Here is a 23,368-nt window from a genome sequence, read left to right as displayed (position 1 = left end):
AAAAACCATGGCCTCTTGCCACATTTTGAAAGGATACAGGTTTTATTTTGAAAAATAGCCTGCTTAACTAAGCCTTACAGTGCAGTCTTAAATCCTCTGAATTGCTTTTGTCTGTTTAACAAATTTTGAAATGAGAGGTCACTATACATTTTTCTTTAATTTGTAATTGGGATGTGGTGTTTTATTTTTTTCTTTTAAATCTTCCAGGAAGTATGTTTCTATAACTCCCTGGAAATTTAAAATGAAACTACCAAAAAGGAGAATTGATGGGAGTCATAGCTGTTGGTAAGTTCTAAACTTACCCAGTACATTATGTCAAGTGATAACTGATTTCACTGTGAACTTCTGGCTGATGGATGTGACTCACTTTTGGTAAGGTTGGTTTTTACTTTAAGGAAATGAAAACTCAATGAACTAGTAAAACTGCCTATAATGTTAAAATGAGTGTGGAAACTCAGTCTCAAATGCTAGGTGTTCAACAGAGGAGTATGTGCAGATGGCTTGTAATTGAAGCAGTAGTTCATTTTCTCTGTGTCAGACAGGATCAGGCTCAAACCATTTTTTGTTTGTACTCAAACATAAGTTAAAAATATCCCCTTTTCATTGTACTTGGAGTTTTTTCCTCTTCTACTGTGTGGTAATTTGGAACATGGCTGTTAGTCCTGCAAATTGCGCTCAGATATTTTCATTAAATACTCTTTTTTACCATCATCTTTGCTTAGCAACATCCCTTTTGAGATATTCTGGGAAACTTAATACTTGTCTGGTATGTAAAACAGTGTTTGCAAATCAAGGAATGTCACCACATCCTGCTCATTTATGTTGTTTAATACTTTTTATTTTACTCTATTTAAGACAGAAACATGAAGCTTTTTACACCCAGTCACTCCAACTTATTGCATGACATGATTACATGTGACCTGAGACTTAATCTTTGGACTATAGCTTACCATGTTGATGTGGATCATTAAAGTGAGGGTGTAGCATCTAAGTGGTTGTCATGGAACCAAAGAGAACGTATTTTTCATATTGCAAAATAACCTGGAATTTAAACAAAATCATTAGGCTCTCTGAAGCTCCCATTTGCATTTTCCATTTCATTTAGTTGCTGAAAAACATTCTATCTCAAAGTCACAATGTCAAATGTTATATGAAATACCCTAAGTCTGCTTTGGCATAGATCATGGTGTGCTTCAAACCCTCAGTGAGGCAATGAATCTTTTGGACACTGTCCAGTTATTTCTGAGTTTACTTTCTAGTTCTGGTGTTGGGTCTCTTTCTAGGTTTAGTTTTTTAAAGTTGTATTTTTCCTCTTCTTGAAATCTGTATGGGGTGCTGTTTTCTCTGTGCAGGCTGGACCATTGTAGCTCTATTCCACCTAAAGTCCTACTCCATTAGGAGCTCCCACTCTGAAGTTTTCAAGCAACATACACAGCTTCTCTGTTGTATGGTGGTGTGTGAAGTCACCCAGCACTTGTCACAGGAAAAGAGCTTCCCTCACAGTAAGGATCAAAGACAACTTACATGTTTTACTCAAAGGGTACAGGGTTTAACTCTTTCATTCCAGAATTCATAACTTGGTCTTCTGACCTGATCTAAAGGTCAGTTGGTTGTAGACATTACTTGTTTTCCTTTGCTGGTCAAAAACATTACAACTCCATGCTGTCCCTGATAGTTTCACAAAATCTTCAGCTATCAGCAGTAGTTTCAATTGATGTCCTGAAGTCTGCATTCCCCTCAGTTTCCTTTTCTTCTCTAATCATCTTGGGCCTAGCCCATGTGTGGTTATAGTTCAGATTATTTCTCTGCTGCAAACTCTGTTTTCCAGTAGCTTTTTTGAGGTCTTTTTGATCAGTTCAACTCTTAATTTGAATTTCAGTGTAGCAAACCTCTGATTTCCATGCATTCATTGTACTTCTACCCATGTGTTTAATTGTTTATATATGGTTGTATGAATGTGCTCTTTGCAAAAGGCAAGCTGAGATGTGTCTTGTCTGAGGGATACTGCATAACATGTAGGCCCACTGCATGCTGATGGTAAGATTGTGATTGACCTTGATAGGAGTAGATTCAAAGTCTTGAAGATTCTATTGCAAGATCAAGAAAAGGAGAAATGTTATGAAATCAAAACTGGATTTAAAAATCCAGAACTGAATGAGTTCTTGGAGTGAAGAAATAATTTTTCAACTGTAAAGCTGCACCATTCTCCCCTAGGCTCTACAGGGATGAGAACTGATAATGAAGTAAGTATAGATATCTTGGTTTACTGGGAGAATTGAGGAAGAAGAGAAATGAATAGTCCTTTTCTTTATGAAAAACACCTAGAATAATTAACAGAACACGGTAATATTTCCTATCCATGTTTCTTGAATTCAGAAAGGTTTCCAAGACTTTTTATATATTTATCAGTATGCTTGTTCTTGAGTTCTGTCATTATACTCCTTGTAAATATCAAATTTGTCACTAACAACATGAAGAACATAAACAGGTAAATGAGATACCATGCACCAGTTAATACTTGAATGAACACTTTACATTTCTTAGAGATCTGACCAAACTTCCCTATTTGTGGATCAGTAGCCTGATAAATAATTGAAAAGCCACAAGTTGTTTCCTGAGTTGTAAAAGCAAGCTGACAAAAGGAGATATCTTGATGCACAGCTAAAAATAGGCAGTAATCATCTGGAAGAGCTGTGTTGTCTTGCTAGATCCTGGGTGCATGGATTGAACTTCTTGCTGTCATCTGTGGGAGCTGAGCTATGTTCATTTTCCCATAATTTGAGAATGTCATAAAGTCCTGCTGTGTTGAACTGTAAGAAGTGGTATATTCAAATACGTACAAGAGATTTCTGGAGAATTACTACTTTCAACCTTTCAGTTAGTTAAGGCAGCTTAAGGTAGTGCTGTCTAGTTGATCTTGCAGTCTGTTATTATGAGCTGATTTGTGTCTAGATTTCTAAGTTATGGTTTTTTCAATGAGTCACTGGCAGAGAGAGATAGTTTATGTTCTGGTGGTTCTCCCACTTCTGTAGAGCATGCTGACTACTTTCTATTTCTTCCTGGCAACTAGTGATCATGTGCTGTTTTAGATAGTAGTATCCTTGTTCCTAGCAGGCTTTTTGCTGCCTGGACTATGAATCACAATAAAAGTAAATTTATCTTTTGTTTTATGAAGTGTTACACAGATTCATAAAATTGAAGGGCAGCTGCAGAGTTTGTCTGGCCCAATCTTCCACTCTGTAGAGGTCAATATAGATCTACAATATGGTATGAAACAGGTAACACCCAGCTTTAGCTCATTAATGCATGGGGAGCTTTGATCTTTATGGGCACTGTCTGCAGCAGCAGCATATGGCTCTGCTGGGCAGGTGATACAGTGTCAATGTACTCTGTCTGTGTTTGTCTAGTTCTTTATTAGCAAAAATCTCCCATAGCCTATGGTGAGAGCTCAGCATCCAAAATTTTCCACTTCTGTAACAGCTTTTTTTTCTTAGGCTGGGTGTTAAGTGTTTTCCAATTGCTTACCTCCAGATTTCAGCTCAAAATGCTACCAAAATGTCTCCTGTTGAAAGAACCTAGAAGTACAAAAGAACATACTGGTGTATTGCTGTCTTCCCTCTACAATGTGGTATTTCTGGGAATTTCTGGTCACTGTTTTGAAGGGAATTTTTATTGCAGTAGATCACATTTTTCCTCAGACACCACTTTCTCATTTTAAAGTTTTTGTTGTTGGGACAGTGAAATAATGACTAGATAAGAAATGTCTTATGAATGGGACCTTTTACAGCTTTATTCTGCAAGTTGCTTGGGCATAGAGATGTTCAGGTATCCAGTTCCTGCAGATATTATTCATCAACCAGCACTGAGAAACAATCTGACAGACAGGACTGTGCAGAGCAGCTTCCTTTTTCTTTGTAGAGGATGAAGACATTCAGCCTTTTGTATGGCCAGAATCTGAGAAATCAGCCTAACCAGATGCTTAAAAATTAATTAAGAGGAGAGAATGAGCAAAACCAGTGCCTGGTTCTTGCAGCTGTCAATGCCCATAAATCAGCTCTCTTTTTCCTGCTGAAGCAGGACAAGAGCATGAATTTAATTAATGGATTTGACTTGCTCTGGAAACACAGAGTAGGGAGATCACCCTACCCACACCTTTCACAGATGCTGTAAACACAGGAATGTTATTGTGTGTTTACTCATGAATGCTTTCCAACATCATTGTGCTAGATACAGTTGAATGCCTCAGGCAGGTGGCAAACCATTGACTGCAATAAATCCTTGTTTTTGGGGCCACAAGGGAGCAGAAGTTTAGCTCCTGTTTTTTTGGTTCCACCTGAGTTCTGCTCAACAAAGGCACTCATAATGTCTGCTACAGAAAACTCTAAGGGAAAACAAAAAGAGTGTTTTTCATCTGTTTTCGGTGATTGGGAATTTAATTATATGTAAAAAAATCAAGTAGATTTATCCTGTGACTTAGAAAACAAACCAAACCAAAATCAACTACAAAACAACAAAACAACAGCTCTGGGAGAGCTGGTATTATGCATCTTTTACATCACATCAAACATGGCTTAAGTTTCTGAGTTGGAAGACTTAAATTCTCTTAAAACTTCTACCTTTTAAACACATTTGATTGTGTCACATTTACTGTTGTAATGCTGCATAGTTTTTATTGTTTTCTGTGGAAACCTCATTACACTTTTCCCTTTGGTAACAAATGTATAGATAGCTATTGCCCAGACTAGTTATGCTGGAGGAAGAATTTGTTTGCTCCATTCTGAGCCAGTCTTTTTTTTTACCTCATTGAATGTTCTCTTATATTTATATTATATAACAAAATGTTTACACTTTCCTGTAGTTGACAATTCAGTGTAAGATTTGTTTTTTCAGACAGTTGGAGGACTTTGAAAATTGTATACTGAGAAAAGAAACTTTTTTTTTTTTTTGGAAGGAGTTATTTCAGAGCATTAGTTGAGATCTATATAAATGGGTTGTTTTGCTGAGCATGGTTATCTCTGAGATGCTGAGTTTATCTCTAAGTAAGTTGGAAAGCACTGATAATTTATCAAAATACCGAAAAATAAGCTTGAAAATACTGAAAAATATGGCTGAATGTTGGTTTATATTCCCTGTCTTGCATACAAGAGTGATAGCATCCTGGAAACTTTAGGTGCAGAATTGCATCCGCTGTCCTTTGATTGCATGGATCCTGTGATGTTGTACTGACAGTATAAATTCTAGGTCTTTTGGTTGTATATTTTGTTGTTGTTGTTGAAGTCCTGCCCCAAAACTATCTAGGGATTCAAAGAGAATAGGGACTCTAAATTTCCAAACAAAGTTACTGGGTCTTTGGTGAGTGCATTAATGAATAATTATATGAGGCTTAATATTCAAAGTGAGTGTTAAGAGTGCAACCCACTGCACATTTTAATCAGGCAAACCCTCAGACCTTTCTTCCTTTCGCTGTCATGCTCATATCCTGACAAGGTCTGTGATCCTTGGTTTCTAACACCCCTGCCAAAACAAGGACATCTGTAACAGATTTCAGTCAAAAAATGCTATTTCTTTTCTAAGTTTAAATATTTTAACCCACTTATAACTGTACTGGCCAGACACCGACATTTGGAGTTCTGGAAAAGGTTTTCTAAGAATGTTGAACACTGGGTGACTGGTGCACCAGGTCTTTGGTATAAGAGAATATTTTTTCATGGAACTGTAGAATAAATATTGTAGCTTTCTCATCTATATGTAACAGCTTTAATCAAAATACTTTAATAATTTCTTAAATTATTATTGAATCTATACCTGTCAGCATTTTAGCCTGTAAGAAACGTTCATTGGCCCAACTTTCTGGAAGGCTGTGTTGCATTCTCTGAGGTCTTGTATAGGAATGTCTCAAAAAATAAATAATCATCCCCAGCTGTCAGCCTCATCTCATGCCAGGGAGAGGCTGTTTTCAGCATAGGGGAAGTGGAAGAGGGTGCATCTCCTCACTTCTTTTTACCAGGTTTCACAGCATTTATTTATGTGTACTGAAATTATTGTAGTTTAGCCTCCATTGCTTGCATTTTCTGGCATGTTTTTTCCGTGGTAGTGGGCCTTCCTTCAAGGGGAAAAAACTTGTGTAGCCCTCAAGCTTGATAAAAACTGGACTGTGAATCACTTGGATTTGAATGTTAGACATAGCTCTGTTGTTTTATTGCTTCATTGCTGAAGCTCCTAACAAATTTAAGGCAGGGCGTTATCTGCAAGTCATGTCTTGCTGTTAGCTGTCGGCCTGTCTTAGTGTTGTGTCATGAATTTCATGGGCATACTTTGAGGGAAAGGCTTGTTTTCAGCCTTTTTGAGCTGTACTGGAGAACCCTGAGGCTCAGTGCTTTGCCATCATGCTGTGGTGTCACCTATCAGTAAGAGGTGACTGACATCTGGCCAAGGATATGCTGTAAGCCTGGCCTCACCCTGCTGCCCTGCAGCCCTTCTCTGCAGCCCTGCCTTAAACCTTTGCCTTGCTTGAACTTACCAGTGAGTTCGTGTTGTCTACATTCTTACAGCAAATCCTGTATTTACTGGTGGAGAGGATGGGGAGATATGTGTGCTGTGAATGTCTTCCCTTTCCACTACCTTTTTAATTTAAAATGCCTGATGTGGCATGCACCAGCTGATGCAAATATATCTATGCGATTAGCCAGGCTTGCCAGCTTTCAGCTGGGTTGCAGCTATCTTGCTTAAGGACCTGGCTCTGTAAGTGGTATTCCCAGCCATCTCCCAGTTTCTGTCTATTTTCAGGCAGTGGTGACAAAGCAGACATCGAACTTAGCTACAAAAATTACAAAGGTTTCTGAAAAGTGTAGCATTCATAGACTCATAAGTTCTTCTGTCAGCAAAGAGGCACAGGGAGCTTCCTGTGGAAATCCTGTGGGATTTCCCTCCATTCATATTTTTGAGTATGTAGAAATGGATGACATTAAATCATGGGCTATAATTTAGACATTGAGAAGACTGCATATTGATTCTGTAAGGAGAAAAATCCCTTGAGGAAACAAATCATGTCTATAATCCTGTCAGTTGGAAGATTAGAGATTCAGTCAAAAACTAACTTATATAGATGGCTTAATAGTAAGAATTATGCTAATGGAGGTAAGAAATGTACTTTGCTGACGGCTAAAAAAATTGGGGAACTTGAAGAATTGGTATTTCTTTCATTTTTGAGTAGCAAAATGTTCTGAGCTATAATTAGTTGACCATGACTCTTCTATTGCAACATCTGAAATAATTTTCATTATGTAAATTTGTGGTTGAAAGAACCCCAGTGTGCTTAACATTCACTTATATATTTGGTTAACATATGCAGCTTTTATGGCCCCAACTTCAAAGTAGACTCGTTCATTATAGTTCAGAATTGTGGAAATATTGCAGTGACACAGCTAAAGAATGAACTGATGTGGAACCAGGGGTGCTTTAGATGACATTATGAATATTCTGTGCTAGCAAACACAGTCTTGGGACCAGGTTTTACCCATCACTTTTATTAAATGCACATATATGCGTGTGTGTATATGTGTGTGTGTATATATATATAAATTTTTAATTTTTGCTTGATGTGGTTAGTGTGTAGAAAGCCCTAAACTATCAAACTTAGTTTTAATAGTTTCTATTTCTCTAGTCAGATAAGTGAGTTCAAATGGCTGCTGCTGCTTCTTTTCCTGGTTTTGGCAGGCTATATTTTCCTTTGGAAAATGGAGTTTTGTGGAGAGGGTCGAGCAAGGTTTTGTTCTTTCTTTTTTTTTTTTTTTTTTTTCTCTTGCTTAAGAAGTATGATATTCAGTGGAACATATGGATGACCCTTTTTTTATAGTTACTGTACATTTATGTAACTCATCTTAGTAATCAGTGTAATCAGTACATGCTGAAAATTACCTTTTTTTTTTTTTTTTTCCCCAAGTTTTTCTGAAATACCCAGAGCACAGACAACCCTGTAACATGTAGGGGATGGGAGCTGCAGTTCAGGGGGTTTGGCTGACAGCATCCTGATGTCTGCAGGGCTCCTGGAGCACCTGATGCTGGAGAGTCAAGGCTGGAGTTGGTGTCAGTGAGGTGAGTGAAGTGTTAGTATGAGGCTTCCTGCTTCTCCCGAAGTTGCTCAACTTGTGTGAGGGAGATATAAAGCTGTCCCCAAAGGCTAGAAAGTACCATTGCCAAAGCAGTTAACAGCTCTATCCTCTTTTCCCTCTGTTTTCTGTGCAGGCAGCATGCTGCATAAACCAGACCAAGACCAGTTTGCAGTAGGGTAGTTCCTCTGTGAGAAACTTAGGCAATTTTGATAAGCTTTAATGTGCATTTGAGGGCCTAAAAGGCACATAAAATCTTACTGAAGCTGGGTGCTCCTGGCCCATTTGAAAGTTTTAATGCTAGCATCATTTTCATCCTCCAGCCAAGTAACAGCTCAGGAGGGTGTATCAGCAGAGTCCTCTGAGCAAAGCAGGCAGAAATGAAGAAGACAATGAAAGATTTCCCTGTTGTGGTCTCTAAAAGTCTTCCAAAGTGGGTAGCAAAGGTCGTTTGCAGACAAGCTGCTGCAATTCAATTAGACTGACCTAATTTTTATTCTCTCTCTGCTACAGTTTGCCACACTGGTACAATTAAACTTCCTTAAGACTGTGTTCTGGCCTGAATGAGGACTTAGGTTACAGCACCATTAATTGCCAGAGTTTAAGTACAAAATATGTTTCTGGAATGGCTGTGTCATCTGTGTTCTTATCTGAGCTAAGAAAACTGGAAAAGGACTTTTTGATTTGGGCAGATGAAACTTTTTAGAAGGAAGTTAAGTGCTCCTGCAGCCCAGAGCAAATGGCTATGATTTATGCAATTTGTATACATCTTTAGTTAGAAGAAGTGGAAGTTATAGGCCCACTCCTCTGTATTTATGTAATTATCTCTGCGCTGACTGCTCACAGTGACATGAAATGGCACAAAACTCTAACTAAACACCTAGAAACTCAACTGTGTGCATCACATCCCACAGTTAGCAGAACTGGTTCTGGATTTAAAACAGTTTTATCTAGAAACAGAAATTCTTAAGGGTCATTTTTTCAGGAGCATCTGTTTTCTTTATTTAACTTAATTAAGAGCTGCTTTAAAATGCAATGATGACATCAACATTTGAATAAGATTATGGAGTGATGGTTCTAGGTTTCAAGCCTTTGAAATAAATGAAAGTTCTTTCTGAAGCATGAAATTTTTTTTCTTGCAACCTATTCTTTAATTTAAAATTGCTAATCCTATGAGATTCCGAGTCCAAGCATCACCTTAAGACTGAAGCCTTTTTTTCCTACAGAAAAGGTGATGTTGTACAGCAAGAGTAAACTGATCAAGCTAAACCCGTATTGAATGAGAGCATCACTCTCACATACAGAACTGCTTCAGTTCTACTGTGCCAGTGCAACACCCTCTTTTTTTGGAGCTGTGTGTGTTGTACACATTGCTCTTCCCATCAGCTGTTCCAAGGAATGGTTCTGGAGCTGAAGTGTTTAACACTGGCTGTATTCTCACATCTCTTGTGCTGTGAGACCTCTGCAGTGCCCTGATGTGGGTCTGGCTTCCTTGTGTTTTGCCAGGTGTTGGTATTTACTGACAATCTGCATATTCAGGATTGAAACCAAAGGGATAATTTTAAATAGTGGGATGATCTTGAATGATCTGCACTTAAATTTCTGGGTTGCTAAGGATGGTTAAACCATAGCAAAGCCTTCCTTTTTCTGCAATGTAATCAGATATAACCGATACAGTTCCTTCAGTCATGGGATTTGATTCTCACAATGGATATTTTCCCAACTTTGCCAAACCTTAGATTTTTTTATTGTTAAAATGAATTATAATTAAAATTCTGAACCTCAATTATGCATCCTAAAGCCAATATTGATTCAGTCCTCTTCTTTTACAAAATAGCGTTAGTTGAGGATGCAAGTGATCTATGGCCACTAAAAATTAGTATTATCCCTAACAATAGGGACTTTTTTCCTTCAACTCTTTAAGCTGTTTCTCAGGTTTGAGTGGTAGGGAAGTCTGTATGGACTGGGGACACTGGAGCCCATAAGGGTCTGGGCTGTCCTTGCACTGCAGGGCTCTAGGTCTCTTGGTGTGGTGACTCATCAGATACACTTCCTAACATTCTGACATCTAGAGACATTCACCTTTATTGCAAATATATTTTCAACTAGTATGTGGTAATAAAGATGAGAGGAGAATGCTAAGTTTGGTTTCCAGAAACCACACACACGCACAAAAAAAACTGTGAAAAAACCATTTCCCCCTTAAGTGAATAGGATGATCTTTGTGGTGATCTCTCCCAGTTCAAGAAAGCAGGGAGGTTCTTGTACCCCTGGGCTAAGTTTATGTGCTCCTTGTCAGATTGCCAAAGATTTCCAAAGAACCGAGCTGCTTGCCCAGTTTGGGTCAGAGTGTTGGTAAGATGAGATGGTGAAGTGACAGGGAAGTGGTTGAATTACTAATGGATACCCAGAGAGATGTTAGGTTCTATCAAATACAGCCTTGTTCATGTCAAAAAGACACCAGAATTCATTTCAGCTAGGATGAACTGGCAAATCTGCATAAAAATGTAGTCAGTGCTTTTCTAACCCTTCTGCTATCTGATCAAGTTTCAGTCTACACAGCCCATTGTAATAAGGTGAGGAAGGAGTCTGAAGGAATATTTTTGTCCTGTACAGAAAAGAAGGCTTGTTCACACTGTGCTATCTGGCATATTATCTCTTGAAATCCTTTAAATATAGCAAGCTTTTATTTTTATTTTCTCTGTAGCAAAAATTCCTCCCAGCAAAAGTGATACACAATTTGTAGGGTAATTTCCTGTCATAGCTAAATTCCTGTGATGCTGAACTGCTGCCAAGAGACAGCCCTTTTCTCACCTATTCTTTAAGCTGAGTTGTCTGTATTCAAAAGGAAGAAAGTGAATTTGAATATTCACGATGAACGGAAGTCCTGAAAAAAACCACAAACACAACAACCCGGTCTGCTGTGGCTAGAGCTTCATCTGAGCTCAGTGAGAGTCTCTGAACCAGTGACCTTGATACCCACTGAAACCATTGCACTGTCATAAAACAGCTGGAGCTGAGGGTGTTTTAAAGGTGTGCCCTTGGGCACTGGGTCTGAGTGTGCAGCATCTGGTGGCCTCCAGCAATGGGGCAGAGAAGTTTTCCCCAGAGGTGAGAGGACACAGAGGCAGAGCTCTGTTGATTGCCTCCTTTCTTTCTCTGAGGAAGGAGTCTCTTTATTCAGCCGGTATTTAATAGCCAGAAACGACAAGGGAGTGTGCACAACAAGTCTGCTGTTTAATTTGCAACACCTGTGCTGTTCTGACATTGTTTGAAAATGCCAACCCTGCTGTAACCTGCAGAGAGAGGGACTGGAAACTCTTCATGTTGTTGCCTCTGGAAAGGAATACATTGTGTGTACTGTTGCTCAAAAGAAACAAAACTGCACTAGCAAAAGCTATTTTAGAAAATCCCCTGATATATTTTTTTTATTAGCTTTTCAGGTAGCAGAAAGTTTTACAGACTTGAAAAAAAGTGTGGAAACCTGGGAACTAGGCATAGGTAAAGGATGTCTCTGCAGCTCAAGCCTAAGAAGGAAACAGGTGGCAAGCATTAATATTATGGCAATTAGTTGCCTTGTTTGGGTGGAGCCATGAGTGGGGAGGACAGCTCTGTGATTAAGAGCCCTGACCAACACCCAGTAGCCTGGTTTGAGGCTTTCCTGCTGGGCTGCAGGAGTGGCCCAGAGGCCACAGCTCTGGTCTGGCTCCAGCAGTCAAGTGTCACATCATGGCAGAATAATGCACAAGGGCCCCACCTTAGCAGTGTGGGGTTTTAGTGCCTATTATGTATATGATCTGTCCCCACAAAATCTGCCTGTAAGTTGAAACTCCTGTTACTGGGCCTGACAGCGAAGTGCTCAGGGCAAGCACCCTTCTGGCTAAGCAAAGCATCTTGGCAGTTACGTTGTTCAAAGCAACTTAAGGTTCACAAACACAATGTTTCTGTGACCTTGAAGAGTACCTATGTCTCTGGGTGAACTCCCACACAAGAAAGACAACAAACCCCACTGCTGTCAGTGCCATATGAGGCAGAGACTACCACACATTGTGTAATTATCTGCTGATGTAATTTGGGATTTCAGGTACCCATGGTTAAGTGTCCCTTGGATCCAAAGGTGTAAGGGATTACAGCAAAGAGCATTTATTTTTCAGGCATAGTGTATTCTTTACTGAAAAGGAAGATGGGATTGGGTTATGCTTCCTTATTCTCCCTAAAGTAAGCAGATGCCAGAAGTCTGGATTCAGTCTGGATCTGTGAATCTTATAAATATTTAAATAGGGTACATCTTATCAGGTGTCACCATGACAGCCAGAGCAATGAGGCCTTTATCACTTTTGGTGCCTGTAGATGCTGCTGTAACACAAACAAGGAAACAACTGCAAAAATCTGCTCCAGGCAAAGCACCTAGAGCTTCCTTTTTTATAAAGAATCCTGAGGAATGGAAGAGGCAAAAGCCCTGAAGTATAATGGGAGATGGGTAATTGCACGCTGTGAATAATAAAAACCTCTGAGTCTTCCAGGCATCTCACCTGGATGCTTCAAAGAGGCTTTGTGTCAATCAACTACAATCTTTGCTTCCATAAAGGGATCTTCAGGCCTCCTGGAAAGCAAAATAGCCACCTGGAGGAAGAAGAAAGATGAAGCCCGGCTTCAGGCTACCTTTGTTATCAGGCCTTTCAAAAGACTTCATTGACACGTGCTTGATCTTATTTGTGCTGTTTTTTTCTAGACCAGAAATACAGCGTTTTAGTGGGAGAAAAATGTATTGGCTCAGTAAGGAGATTTTTCTCAAATCAGGCTTTTCCAGGCTCTATGGTGTTCTAGCCTTTGTTTGCCACATAGGTGTGTTGTATTTTTAATGGAAGGAAAGTAGTGAAAGATCTCTGTGTGTGGGAAGGTGGTATGGGAGGAGGGTGAAGCTAGTTCTGCAGACAAGTTTGTTTCAAACTCCCCCCTAGGGAGACACTGCAGATTTTTGAAGACTGGGCTCCATTTGGTCGGTGGGAGGGAATTTCTGTGCTATTGATTAATTCCAAATTGTGTGGGATTTTCTTGGCATAAATGAATTGGGTCTTTGCCAAAATTTTCCTTTTGTCAAATGAGCTGCAAGAATCATGATGAGGACATTTTGAGGATGAAGGACTCTGGAATCTGCAGAGCTCGATGGTCTTAACACTTCTGTTTGTCTGGGAGAGGGAACATGACTTTTTACATACTCATGTAAGTTCTTTTGCAAAGTTTCCTGAGTCTCATTCAAAAAAACACCTGAATATCTTCTGGTGCACCAAAGAGTTTTTTTGTGGTGTATTTGAATATTATGCTTCTTACTGGGGATGCTGTGGAAGTGAGAAAAACCAAAATAACCTGAATAAAGTACAAATCCTGCAGTTTACATTACAGACTTGCACAGATTGGTAAACAGAAGGCCAAACCTAGAAAACAGGTGGCTCTTGATGGACTCAGTCCTTGGATTAGAATATTTGTGCCAGTATCTAGGTGAGATGTTCAGCTGCACTACACAGTAAGGTCTGGGACAGAAAAATATTGCTGGCTATAGGAATGTGAGGTAAAGTAGAACTGAACAGCCCAGAAAAAGATCTGGTTTACTGAACAATAGAATCTCAGTCTATATTTTTTTATTTCATGTCAGCCATATGAATGTAGGCTCTTTCGTGCCATGAAACTAAACAGTACAATCCCTGTAGCACAGAGAGCAGCATACCACTGCTGGATTATCTGTCCTAAATACACTTTAGAGAAATTCAGTCACATTTACTTTATCCTGACAAATAGTCATTTAATGCAGCTGTTACAGGAGTACAAACCACAGGTTTGGACAAAGCCATGCTTCTGGGGCTCATCTAAAATACTGGCCTTATGAAACAATTTTTTTTCAGATTTATCCCTGTGCATCAAGATGGAATGATACAGAAAATGAAGAATAATTTTATACAGTTAGAAGAAATGAAGATTTAGAAAATTCAAAATCATGTGACAAAGTTAATTTAACATGTGTGGCAGCTTATAAGGTTAAGGCAACTCAATAGGTTTGGAGGGAAACCATAGAACTTTAGCTCCTTGAAGGGCAAGCAGAACCCACAGGGGAAAGAGTTGTTGATTTCATTGGTTCATAGAAAGTTTAGGTAGATACAGGAAAAAAATACTTTGTGTGGCTGGTATACTGAAAAATCATCTGAGAATATTCCAGGTTATAAGTGGCTCTTCAGACTGGAATATAGACAGAAGGAAGAGAGACTGAAACCTGTTTAAAATAGTGTGGAAAGAGTTAAATCCTTGGTTTGTTAGTGCTAGCCGATAGTGAATCCTACACAGAAGACTAGGTATGACCCCAGAACACATAAGTTTGTTTTTCAGCCAAAACATATGTTTTCCTAGCAAGCCTGAAAGACAACACCGTAAATTAACAACTTGGCCTCCTGCACAATTTCATGGCTGCTAGCAGAGCAGAGAGTCAGAGGGTTGTGCATAGAGCACAACATTTGGGCTGAGGCATATAAAGAAGAATGAAGTGTGAGAAGTAAATGTAAAGCCTGTAGAACAATATATTTGGTGCAGATGAGTCAGTGGGTTTGAAAGAAAAAAATGACTTTTCTCATCTTAAAAACCAAACAAATGAACTTTAAACTCTAACTACCCTTACCCAGTTGTGCTGTATGAAAACTGTGGTAAAATCAATTTTATCACTTTTATCATTAAAAAGCAACAAGGATAAGAAATAATTAGATCACAACATGAAATCCAGGTAAGTAATATAACTTTTGTTGGGATGCCAGAGAAAGATTCTTTCCTCAGCAGAATTGGACATGTCAGGAGAGCAGACCTGGTGTATTTTGGGAACTAAATGGTTATGCTATGAGTTATGTCAGATACTGGTGTTCCACAGCTCAGATGGATGCCTTGCATGTAGAGGTACCAAACGTTTAGAATGTGGAATTTCAGTGAATGGTAAGGCTATGATGTGCCTGGCTCACTTCCTTATTTCTGAGATGATACTGTAGCCTGTAAATAGAGCTGCTTAGACCAGTCAGCTATAGGGATGTTTGAGAAGGATCAAATACATACACTAAAAATAGGATTCCTTCTAAAACTGTGTAGGTTGTATAAATCAATTTCTTTGTCAGGTTGTATCTGTATCAATTCTCAGATCAGATAGTACCTTAAAGATGTTAATACACCTGATACATTTATTTTTCATTAGGTCTTTTTTTGGGAGAGGTCTTTTCCCCCAATTTTATTGTTCAAAATGTTTCCCCTTCATGGTACTGCTTCTACATGACAAGTTGAGAAACACACTAGGATGCATTTTTAACCTCATTGTTACTGAACATTTCATATGAAGAATGGTCAGCAGGGAGCAGGAAAGCAGAGGATTATTTGAGTCTTGGTTAAAAAGTCCTGTGAAAATTGATGACAAAACTCTTACAACAGAAAAATACAGAAAGCAATAAAAGTCGCGCTGAAAAATCTTCAAGAAAAACTGATTCAGTACCTTAATTTAGACCCTTTTATCTGATGTGAGTTTTTCTATTATATGAGATCTTTTTGACTCAAAGGGTTTTCCTTTCAAATACATCACTTAGATTAATGAGTAAAGTTTGGAGATAACATAATCTAGAGCTGTTTAGAGTGCCTGTGAACTTTTCCATTTGGTTATTTTAATCCAATTTCCTTCACAGACATTGAGTTATGATGGTTGGCTAAGAGAATGATTAGACAATGATTTTGTGAACCAGAAGTTTTAATGTTGCAATTACAGTAATTATTTCTCAACCTAAGACAGATACAAATTATTGACCACTGCATTAAAAAGGTCCAAATGTGGCTAAGATATGGTAATGGTGAGATACGAATGAAATACATCTGCATTTCTGTTGTATTATTGAATTGTTTATCTTGAATGCAATTGCAACTCTTTCAGTCTCTCAGTAGAGCAATACTTAAAAGCTATAGAAAAGTATTCATTGCCTTAGAAAACTGTTGCCTGGCATTCAGCCACCTTACTAATTCCTTTTTTTTAAATTTTATTTTAATTTTTTTTTTATTTTAATCCTGTGCAAAAGAATGGGCTGTATTCACCAAAATTATCAATGAAAATTGCACGTTTAAGTCTGACTTGTGAGGCTGTGTTTTGGTAGTGCTAATGATGCTAGCAACAGGCAGAACTCCTCCTTTCAAGTTGTTTGTGCCAGGAATGCTATAACTGGTGTCTCAGGTAGTTCTATCATAAAGCAAACACCTGCTGCCTGTGTGTTAGAACTTTATTTATTGGACAGTCTGACAGATTGCCCCATGACAAGGTTATTGACACTAGGCTGGATTTTTAAAGGGTGTTATTGTCCAGAGGCAGGTTTGGCTCTTGAAGCATTTGGGAGACTTGGATTCAAAATCTGTCTCCGGCAGAGAGCCCAGGGGTGACTTGGTTCCTTGCTTCTCAAACCTGGCCTTTCCCACCTGCAAAATGTGGGTAACAAAATGTGCTCTGAGCTAAACAGGTGCTCCCTCACTCTCTCCAGGAGGAAAATTCAGCTCCATTGATTTCACTGTTGCCCTGTAAAGTTTTATTATGCAGGGATGGCAGGGAAATAAAACAAACTAAAGCTGTAGTTTACTGAATACTTAGTGCTGGTATTGGTTGTAAAGCAGCGAGCTGGCCTTCCCCTGGCATGGAGCTATTTGTCCTTGGCTTTGCTCTGTTTTTTTAAACAGTTTTTGGAGTTTTTGGAGTTTTTTTGATCATTTGTGCTGCAGCACATCCATATGCTTTTGCTCTAAATAAAAAGAAAGTGAATGGAAATGATTTTATAGAAGGCCATTAATGACATAGTTGCACTTCTTAAATAACTGTAACGAGCATTAGTTTTTAAAGTACATTGGTACATATGGACTAGCATTTTAGTAATCTGTGTGCATTTATCCACAGCAGTGGAAAATATTCCCAAGTGATTTTAATTTAAAATGAGATTTTAAGGACAGAAATTGGACATTGCACATAGCTGTAGCTTCTTGAACCCCTGGAGGACTCCCATTTAGGGCTGATGAAATTTTGAAAATTTGAAATTTTATGGTATTTTTGATCTTTATTTACATTTGCCTCTGAAATGGTGCCTGGCAGTTGAATCTACATCTTTGCTGCACAGACATTGTGCATTCATTACTCATGTTCAGTGGAGACATGGATGTGCTCTGACAACAGAGCTGCAGGACTAAAATCAAGCTGTGTAACATCTGCTAAATTCACAGGGGGAAAGGGAATATGGAAACAAATACACAAAGGGCACAGCTACTGTGATGGTAAATATTGGTTTTTCCATGCCACACCCAAACCAAAAATGGAGGCAGAGGGGCCCTTAACAAAGCTTTATTCAGCTTCCTGACAGCAGACAGTTTCTTGTTTTCCCCTGAGCTGTAAGTGAACAGGACTGCCTGCTTACCTCAAAAGCCTGAATTTGCCCAAGATGCCTCTTTTACAACTAGTAGATAAGAATAGCAGCTCCCTTGGAGTCAGTAAAGCTAAATTCATGTAGATGGAATCACTGTCAACCTCGCACACCACCATAGGAGTAAAAGCCAGTAGGGAAACCCCCTTTTTGGGGAAGGCCCCTGCTGCTGTCCCACTGCAGCTGTAGGAGGGAGCAGGCAGCTCAGAAGTGACCCACAGGGTAGCAGGGGTGGGTTTGCATCCTGGACTGCTGCACAAAGCTCAGGTGGTTAATAAGGCAGATAAAACTGGACACTCCCACAGCTACTGTTGATAAAACAGTATTGCAAAGAGGGTGTAGGATGAAGGGGGAAGAAAGTGTAGTAAATACAGCTCGGTCAATAAATGCAGTCATTGTAATAAATACCATGAAGGAGGGGAGATGGTCAGAGGAGGAAAAGAGGCTGTGGAGCCTGAGAAGTCCTTGGGACTGTAAAGATGTGACTCCATCTAACTCATTTGGGACACTCCCTGCCTCTCCTGCCTTAAAGCTGCCTTCAGAGACTGCACGGGAGTGTTTCATAAGAGGACATCAATGCCAACTTGCCTGGGCAAACCTTAATATCCGGCTGCACCTGTCCTGAGCACAGGAGGCTGGGCAGAAGTGAAAGGATCTATTTTGATGCACTTCAGAAAGCTTCTGTCCAGCACAGGCAAACCTGTGCTGCTGCTACGGTGTTTCTGCTGTTGTGCTGGTGCGTGGGGTAGCACCAGCACAGTTTGCATCAGACTGTTCCTTTTTCTCCTGGCTTCTGTTGACAGTGTGGGGATTTAATGCTGTTCCCACTGATGCTAGTATGAAACATTTCCAGGGTGGACTTCATGTTGAAATGGTTTTCAGTCATTGGGGTAGGGGGTGTGTTCTTATTGACATGAGATACTCTTATCCTGGTTACTCAGCTCTTTCAGAAAAGCAGCTTGCCTGCTATAGCAAGGCATTGAACCTTATTTACATAAAATCAGACAATTAACTGCTCTTTTGTAGAAATACACAAGTATATTAAATAGTTGGGAAATGATGCAAAGTTGAGCCAGGCCCAGTTGGTAACACCAAAAGTCCCAAGGATATGGCTTACTCCTCACTATCCCAAATGGAAAAGCAACTTATGTGAATTAGTAATAGAACATTCAACCACAAATATTTTTCTAACCAGAAAGCTTTGTAGCAAACATCTGTGGTTAAAGCAAAAAAATGGAAGTTAAATAAACTTGTCTAAAAATTGCAGACAGAAAAACGTCACACACACACACACAAAACTTTGGACCTTTTTCCCCCCCACTTCCTGCTGTAAGTGATTAAATGTTTAGTTTCTAAACAATGTATTCTGCTCGTAATAGAATTTTAAAGTTCCTCCATATGTCTAAGTGAAAGTGACTCAGAGGAGATCTCATAAGAAAATTGGTGCCTTTTCTCTGCTCTTTCCAGTAATCTCTTTTGACCTTTCTACCAAAACTCATTTTGTCCATTTTGACATAGAACTTCTAATGAGTAAAGCTACATTGTATTTTATACCTATTCTCCTTAGCAATGCATCCTGCTTGCCAGCACTCCTCTTTGCCTCTGCAAAATCAATGGTTTCCATGCATCATTGCTTAGACTTGAAGTTTTGATACTGGCACCTTCTTTATCATGACCGGGTCCACAATGAGGTGCTGCTGGTGATGGAGCCTCCTGCCCTGCATGAGCTGTGCCCTCCCCATGTCAACCTTGTTGTGTGGAAATCACCAGCATGGTCTGCTGACAGGTGGCCATATATAATTCTTGTATAAACCAGGTCTGAAGGTTAAATTGTAAGTTCCAAACAAATACTTATTACCTGACTACGTTTCAGCATGTTTCCCTGCGTTGTATGTGTTGAGCTGTGTGTGTCCACCCCCCAAGTCTTTTGTGAAGTGCTATGAACGGGAGATACAGACAGTGCTGAGGCCTTGTTTAACCAGATCCTGTGCAAACAGCAAGAGACCATCCCCTCCTGAAAGACCAGAACAAAGCCTTTTCTTGGCTTTTATTCAGAGCCTGAGAGCAAACAGGTACTTTAAGTAAGTTTGTTTCCTTGAAATCAGATACAGACAACAGCCTGGTTAGAGAAGGACCTTAGCATTCAATAATGTTTACCTTGTGACCATTTCCAACTGGACTTTCCAGGGAAGCCACAGTTCCCTTCACTTGCAGGTTTTACTCTTTCCACCAGCCTAGAGCTGCTAAAAAATCATCAAATTGATTATTTCAGTATTAGCCTTCAATATGGTACATGTTTCTTGAGATTTGGAAGCCTTTTGGAAAATGTGGATCGGTTTTTGACCAATGCTTGTCTTAGCTCTGATTTTGGGGTAAAGAAAAAACTATTCCAAATTTCTGGCAGTGTTTTGATTTTTATATTATCTTGACTTCCCCTAACATCGAAGTGAAAAAAACTCTCTTAGGTTTCCAGTAATCTCAGTTTCCAAGAACCACTCTTTTTCCTTGTTTATGATCAGGAAGTATTTGATTTGTGTATCTTCCCTATGAAACAACACTACATTTGACTCTATATGAGAAGGCAGAATAGGTTGGTTTATTTAATTAGACAAAAGAAAGAGGTAATAATTAGAGCAGTACAAATAAATGTAACAAGTGTAGAACCACAGGCATAAAAAACATCTGCACTACTACAGTGCTAGACAGCAGATACTTCATCTGTACTCCTTTCTTTAGGAAAGGAGTCACTGCTCCCTCTCATTCCGTGCCCTGTCCATCTTTCTGGTCACAGAGGAACTTCAATATTTGTTCTACCTTCTATCCTACAAAGATACCTTGCTTAATTAACAATCAACAGGTTTAACTGCTGCGCTAAGCACTGGTTTACCATGACACACCCAGTTTGTACACACACTTCTGAAAAGATCCTGGCCCTGGCAGGCTGCTCCCATCCTGTCAGGTGCAATGCTCCTCCCCAGTGAAAGCCCATGTAATAGGATGGCTGCTGCATTCCCCTGACTTCCCTGAGATTTAAATTTAGCTTAGCAAATAAGCCCCTTATCTACAAGTTTCCAAATAGATTTTGGTAAATAACTTAAGTTCAGAGGTCGGTTAGAGTAAATCTGGACCAGTATTTTAAAGACCAGTGGCTTTTTGCTCCATTTCCACCAGCATAGTTGTGAGTAACTCTATTGGGAAGCTAGGAGTACAGTTACTTCTCTAAAAAGATTTCTGATGTTTCAAGCTGAACATACTTGCCCATACTAAGGTCTTGGCCCTCCTCAACAACAGACCTAACATGTTTTGAGATGGGTATCCTGCAAGCAACGACAATACTGATTTCTTGTGGCATTACCAGCAAACTTGTTTGGGTTCTAATTTTTAAAATTTTATTTTAAGTATTGGTAATGACAAAACACTTTTTTTTTTTTTTTTTCAAAGAAAGCTGAGAGCTTATCTGAAGCAAGTTGCTCTAGATGTTATTATTCTTCATTTCTTTTTAGTATCCCCTATCATTATGTGGGAAGAGGGAGACAAAATGGGCTTTATAGAATAAGCTGAGGAAAAAATACATTGCTTGCAAACACCATCCAGACTTTGTAGGAGTAAACCAATAGACACCACTTGCTGCTTTTGTGCAGTGGGAATCCCCAGGGGGTGGAAATCTTACAATGTACTGTGGGTCTTTTAGTAAATACAGGTCCTGTAGCTCTTCAGAATATAGTCTTTAACTAACTTCCTGTAAAGGTATTATAAGGATGAGTATTTAGAACACTATCTGAAAACAATTACAGTCTAAAGAAAAACTGTGATGAGAAAAAGATTCTGGTGATAAAAATGCTACCGCTATACCCTGGAAAAATTCTTCAGCACAAGTAAAAAAGAACTTCTGCAATATTGTCAGCAATTGTCAGTGAAACTTCATCAGTCTGTGTGCAAATGGATATGCTTTAATGTAATTAAAATTCTCAATTAACTGAGTTTTAACTTTAATCTTACTCCCTATTTTGTAGATTTTTTTCTCATTTTATGGATCACTGTAATATTCCTCGTCTGCCTTTCATTCACTTTTTGTAAAATTTTTTTAAAATGTACCAGATTCTAGGAGGGAAAATCAGAACTCAGAGTAGTTCAGTGAGGAAGCCATGCCCTTTAAAATATACTTTTATGTGTCTCAAACAATGTACAATTCATGGCATAAGTAAAGTCAGAAGAGTTCTAAATCCCCTAGTTTCAGACATCAAAGACACATTAACTCCCTGTTCACCCCACATACTCTAACACAAACATTACAATAACTAAGCAATCTTAAAAATTATTACTTTTAAAATAGATTAGGCTTAAAAAATTATTTTTTTTTTTTATTTCTGCTGAGCCTACTGCATTGTAACTCTGCAACAGGTGGAACAAGTGAGATCAGCTATTTTCAGGATAAGACTATTAGAGTATTTTGAAAGCTAAAAAAGAAAAAGAGTTCCAAATATTCCCTTTAGCCAGTTTCTCTTGAAAGCACAACATGACAAATTTAAAGGAAGAACAACTTTTCCTACCTGTAGCTTCTGTGTGGATCAGGAAGTGTAGCTTTTTTCTGATTACAATCTTCCATGGCTTAGCTTGCCTTCTGCATTTGAATGTTAAATATGTAAGAATGCCTTGTTTAGCTTGGGAGTTTGCATGACCTCTTAATGAGACACTGTAGTTAGTGTCATTGGTTATTAAGGCATCATGTGACTGTAGATGAAAATAAAATCCTTTAAAGTTTGCATTTAATGCTTCCTAGAATCTGTAACCCTTTACCTACAAGCTGGATAAAAACCTGATAGAGCTCACTGTTTCCTGGTCAAGCTTAGAAAAAAGTAAAGAGAAAGAACATGTGCAAAATAATTCCTTTTCCCCTGGGGCAGTTGCTTGCAAAGACTACAACAAAGTCTGAGCCGCCAGGGTACTAATACTGTCATTTGCATATCCTTAAAAATAAAACCTTTCCACATCACAAACGGTGCTGGAGGGATTTGGCAGAAAGTTCCTATGCTACGTTTTGCCCAGCAATGATATTTAAACCTCTGTTTTGGGTGATGCTCTGTGGAGGAGCTCTGCTCTACAGTAAAGTTGCAAGCACCACACTACACTTACCTGGGGAAGTCGATGACATTCTTGGAATCATTTTGAGTTGGAGTGGTGTTTCCAAAAGTGATATAAAAACTGTTCTGCTGCTACAATCCAGTTATTAGAGTGTTCCCTGTGCAGGAGGATTAACAGGCAACATCTGCATGCAGCTAGCTCAGGTGTTTCCCAGCAGTAAACTTTAACACATATCGTTGTACCTGGAAACTTTAAAAAAAAACAACAACCCAACCAAAAAACAAACAAACCTCCCAGAAAGAACTGGCATCAGCGTCATCGAGCTGCGTGTGTCACAGCCAGGGGATCTGAAGCAATCTGACAGACTTTACACAGTGCTTTGAAATGTTCTCCTGAATCCCTTGTAGGTTTGTTTGTTTCTGGTGTTAAGCCTCATGGAAGCAGTTACATGAGGTTCAGCTGCTGTACGAGGTGTGCTGTTCTCACCCTAAATAATGATGGATTTTAGGTTGCCCCCCCGCACGGCTGGGGGTTGGATCATTGCCTTCCACGTGTAAGGAGCTGCTAGAGTCCTGCTTGCCTTTGTCATGCAAAGTACCTTCCTAAAATCCCGCTTCAGCAGCGGGCTGGGTTTGCCCCGCTTGTTTCCCCGGGTCAGCTGAAGTCGAGGTTGCCGAACTCTTATCAGCAGTGGGCATCACGCAGCCGGGTCCCCGC

General features: G+C 39.3%; 1 protein-coding gene across 11 annotated transcripts in view; it reads right to left on the bottom strand.

The window, feature by feature from the left end:
• The window catches only part of C4AH4orf19 (chromosome 4A C4orf19 homolog), a 42,096-nt gene extending 19,095 nt beyond the window's left edge, over positions 1-23,001 (bottom strand). For 3 of the 11 annotated variants that reach the window (XM_030450144.1, XM_008491776.2, XM_030450135.1), the window contains exons 1-2: positions 22,703-22,884; positions 951-1,041 (exon numbers count right to left, since the gene is read on the bottom strand). Coding sequence is in view for 8 of the 11 variants with exons in the window: in XM_030450135.1 (XP_030305995.1) it covers positions 951-968 (18 nt within the window). In the remaining 3 variants the exon portion in view is untranslated. Of the gene's footprint in view, positions 1-950; positions 1,042-3,525; positions 3,576-22,119; positions 22,301-22,702; positions 22,896-22,941 lie in introns of those variants that run through there. The other 8 variants (XM_030450139.1, XM_030450136.1, XM_030450142.1 and 5 more) reach the window with 8 other exon arrangements.
• Between the last annotated feature and the right edge of the window lie 367 nt (positions 23,002-23,368).

The sequence above is a fragment of the Calypte anna genome, chromosome 4A, assembly GCF_003957555.1.
Source record: "Calypte anna isolate BGI_N300 chromosome 4A, bCalAnn1_v1.p, whole genome shotgun sequence".
Taxonomy (NCBI): Eukaryota; Metazoa; Chordata; class Aves; order Apodiformes; family Trochilidae; genus Calypte; species Calypte anna.
Note: the sequence above shows the minus strand (reverse complement) of the source record. Positions and strands in the feature narration are given on the sequence as shown.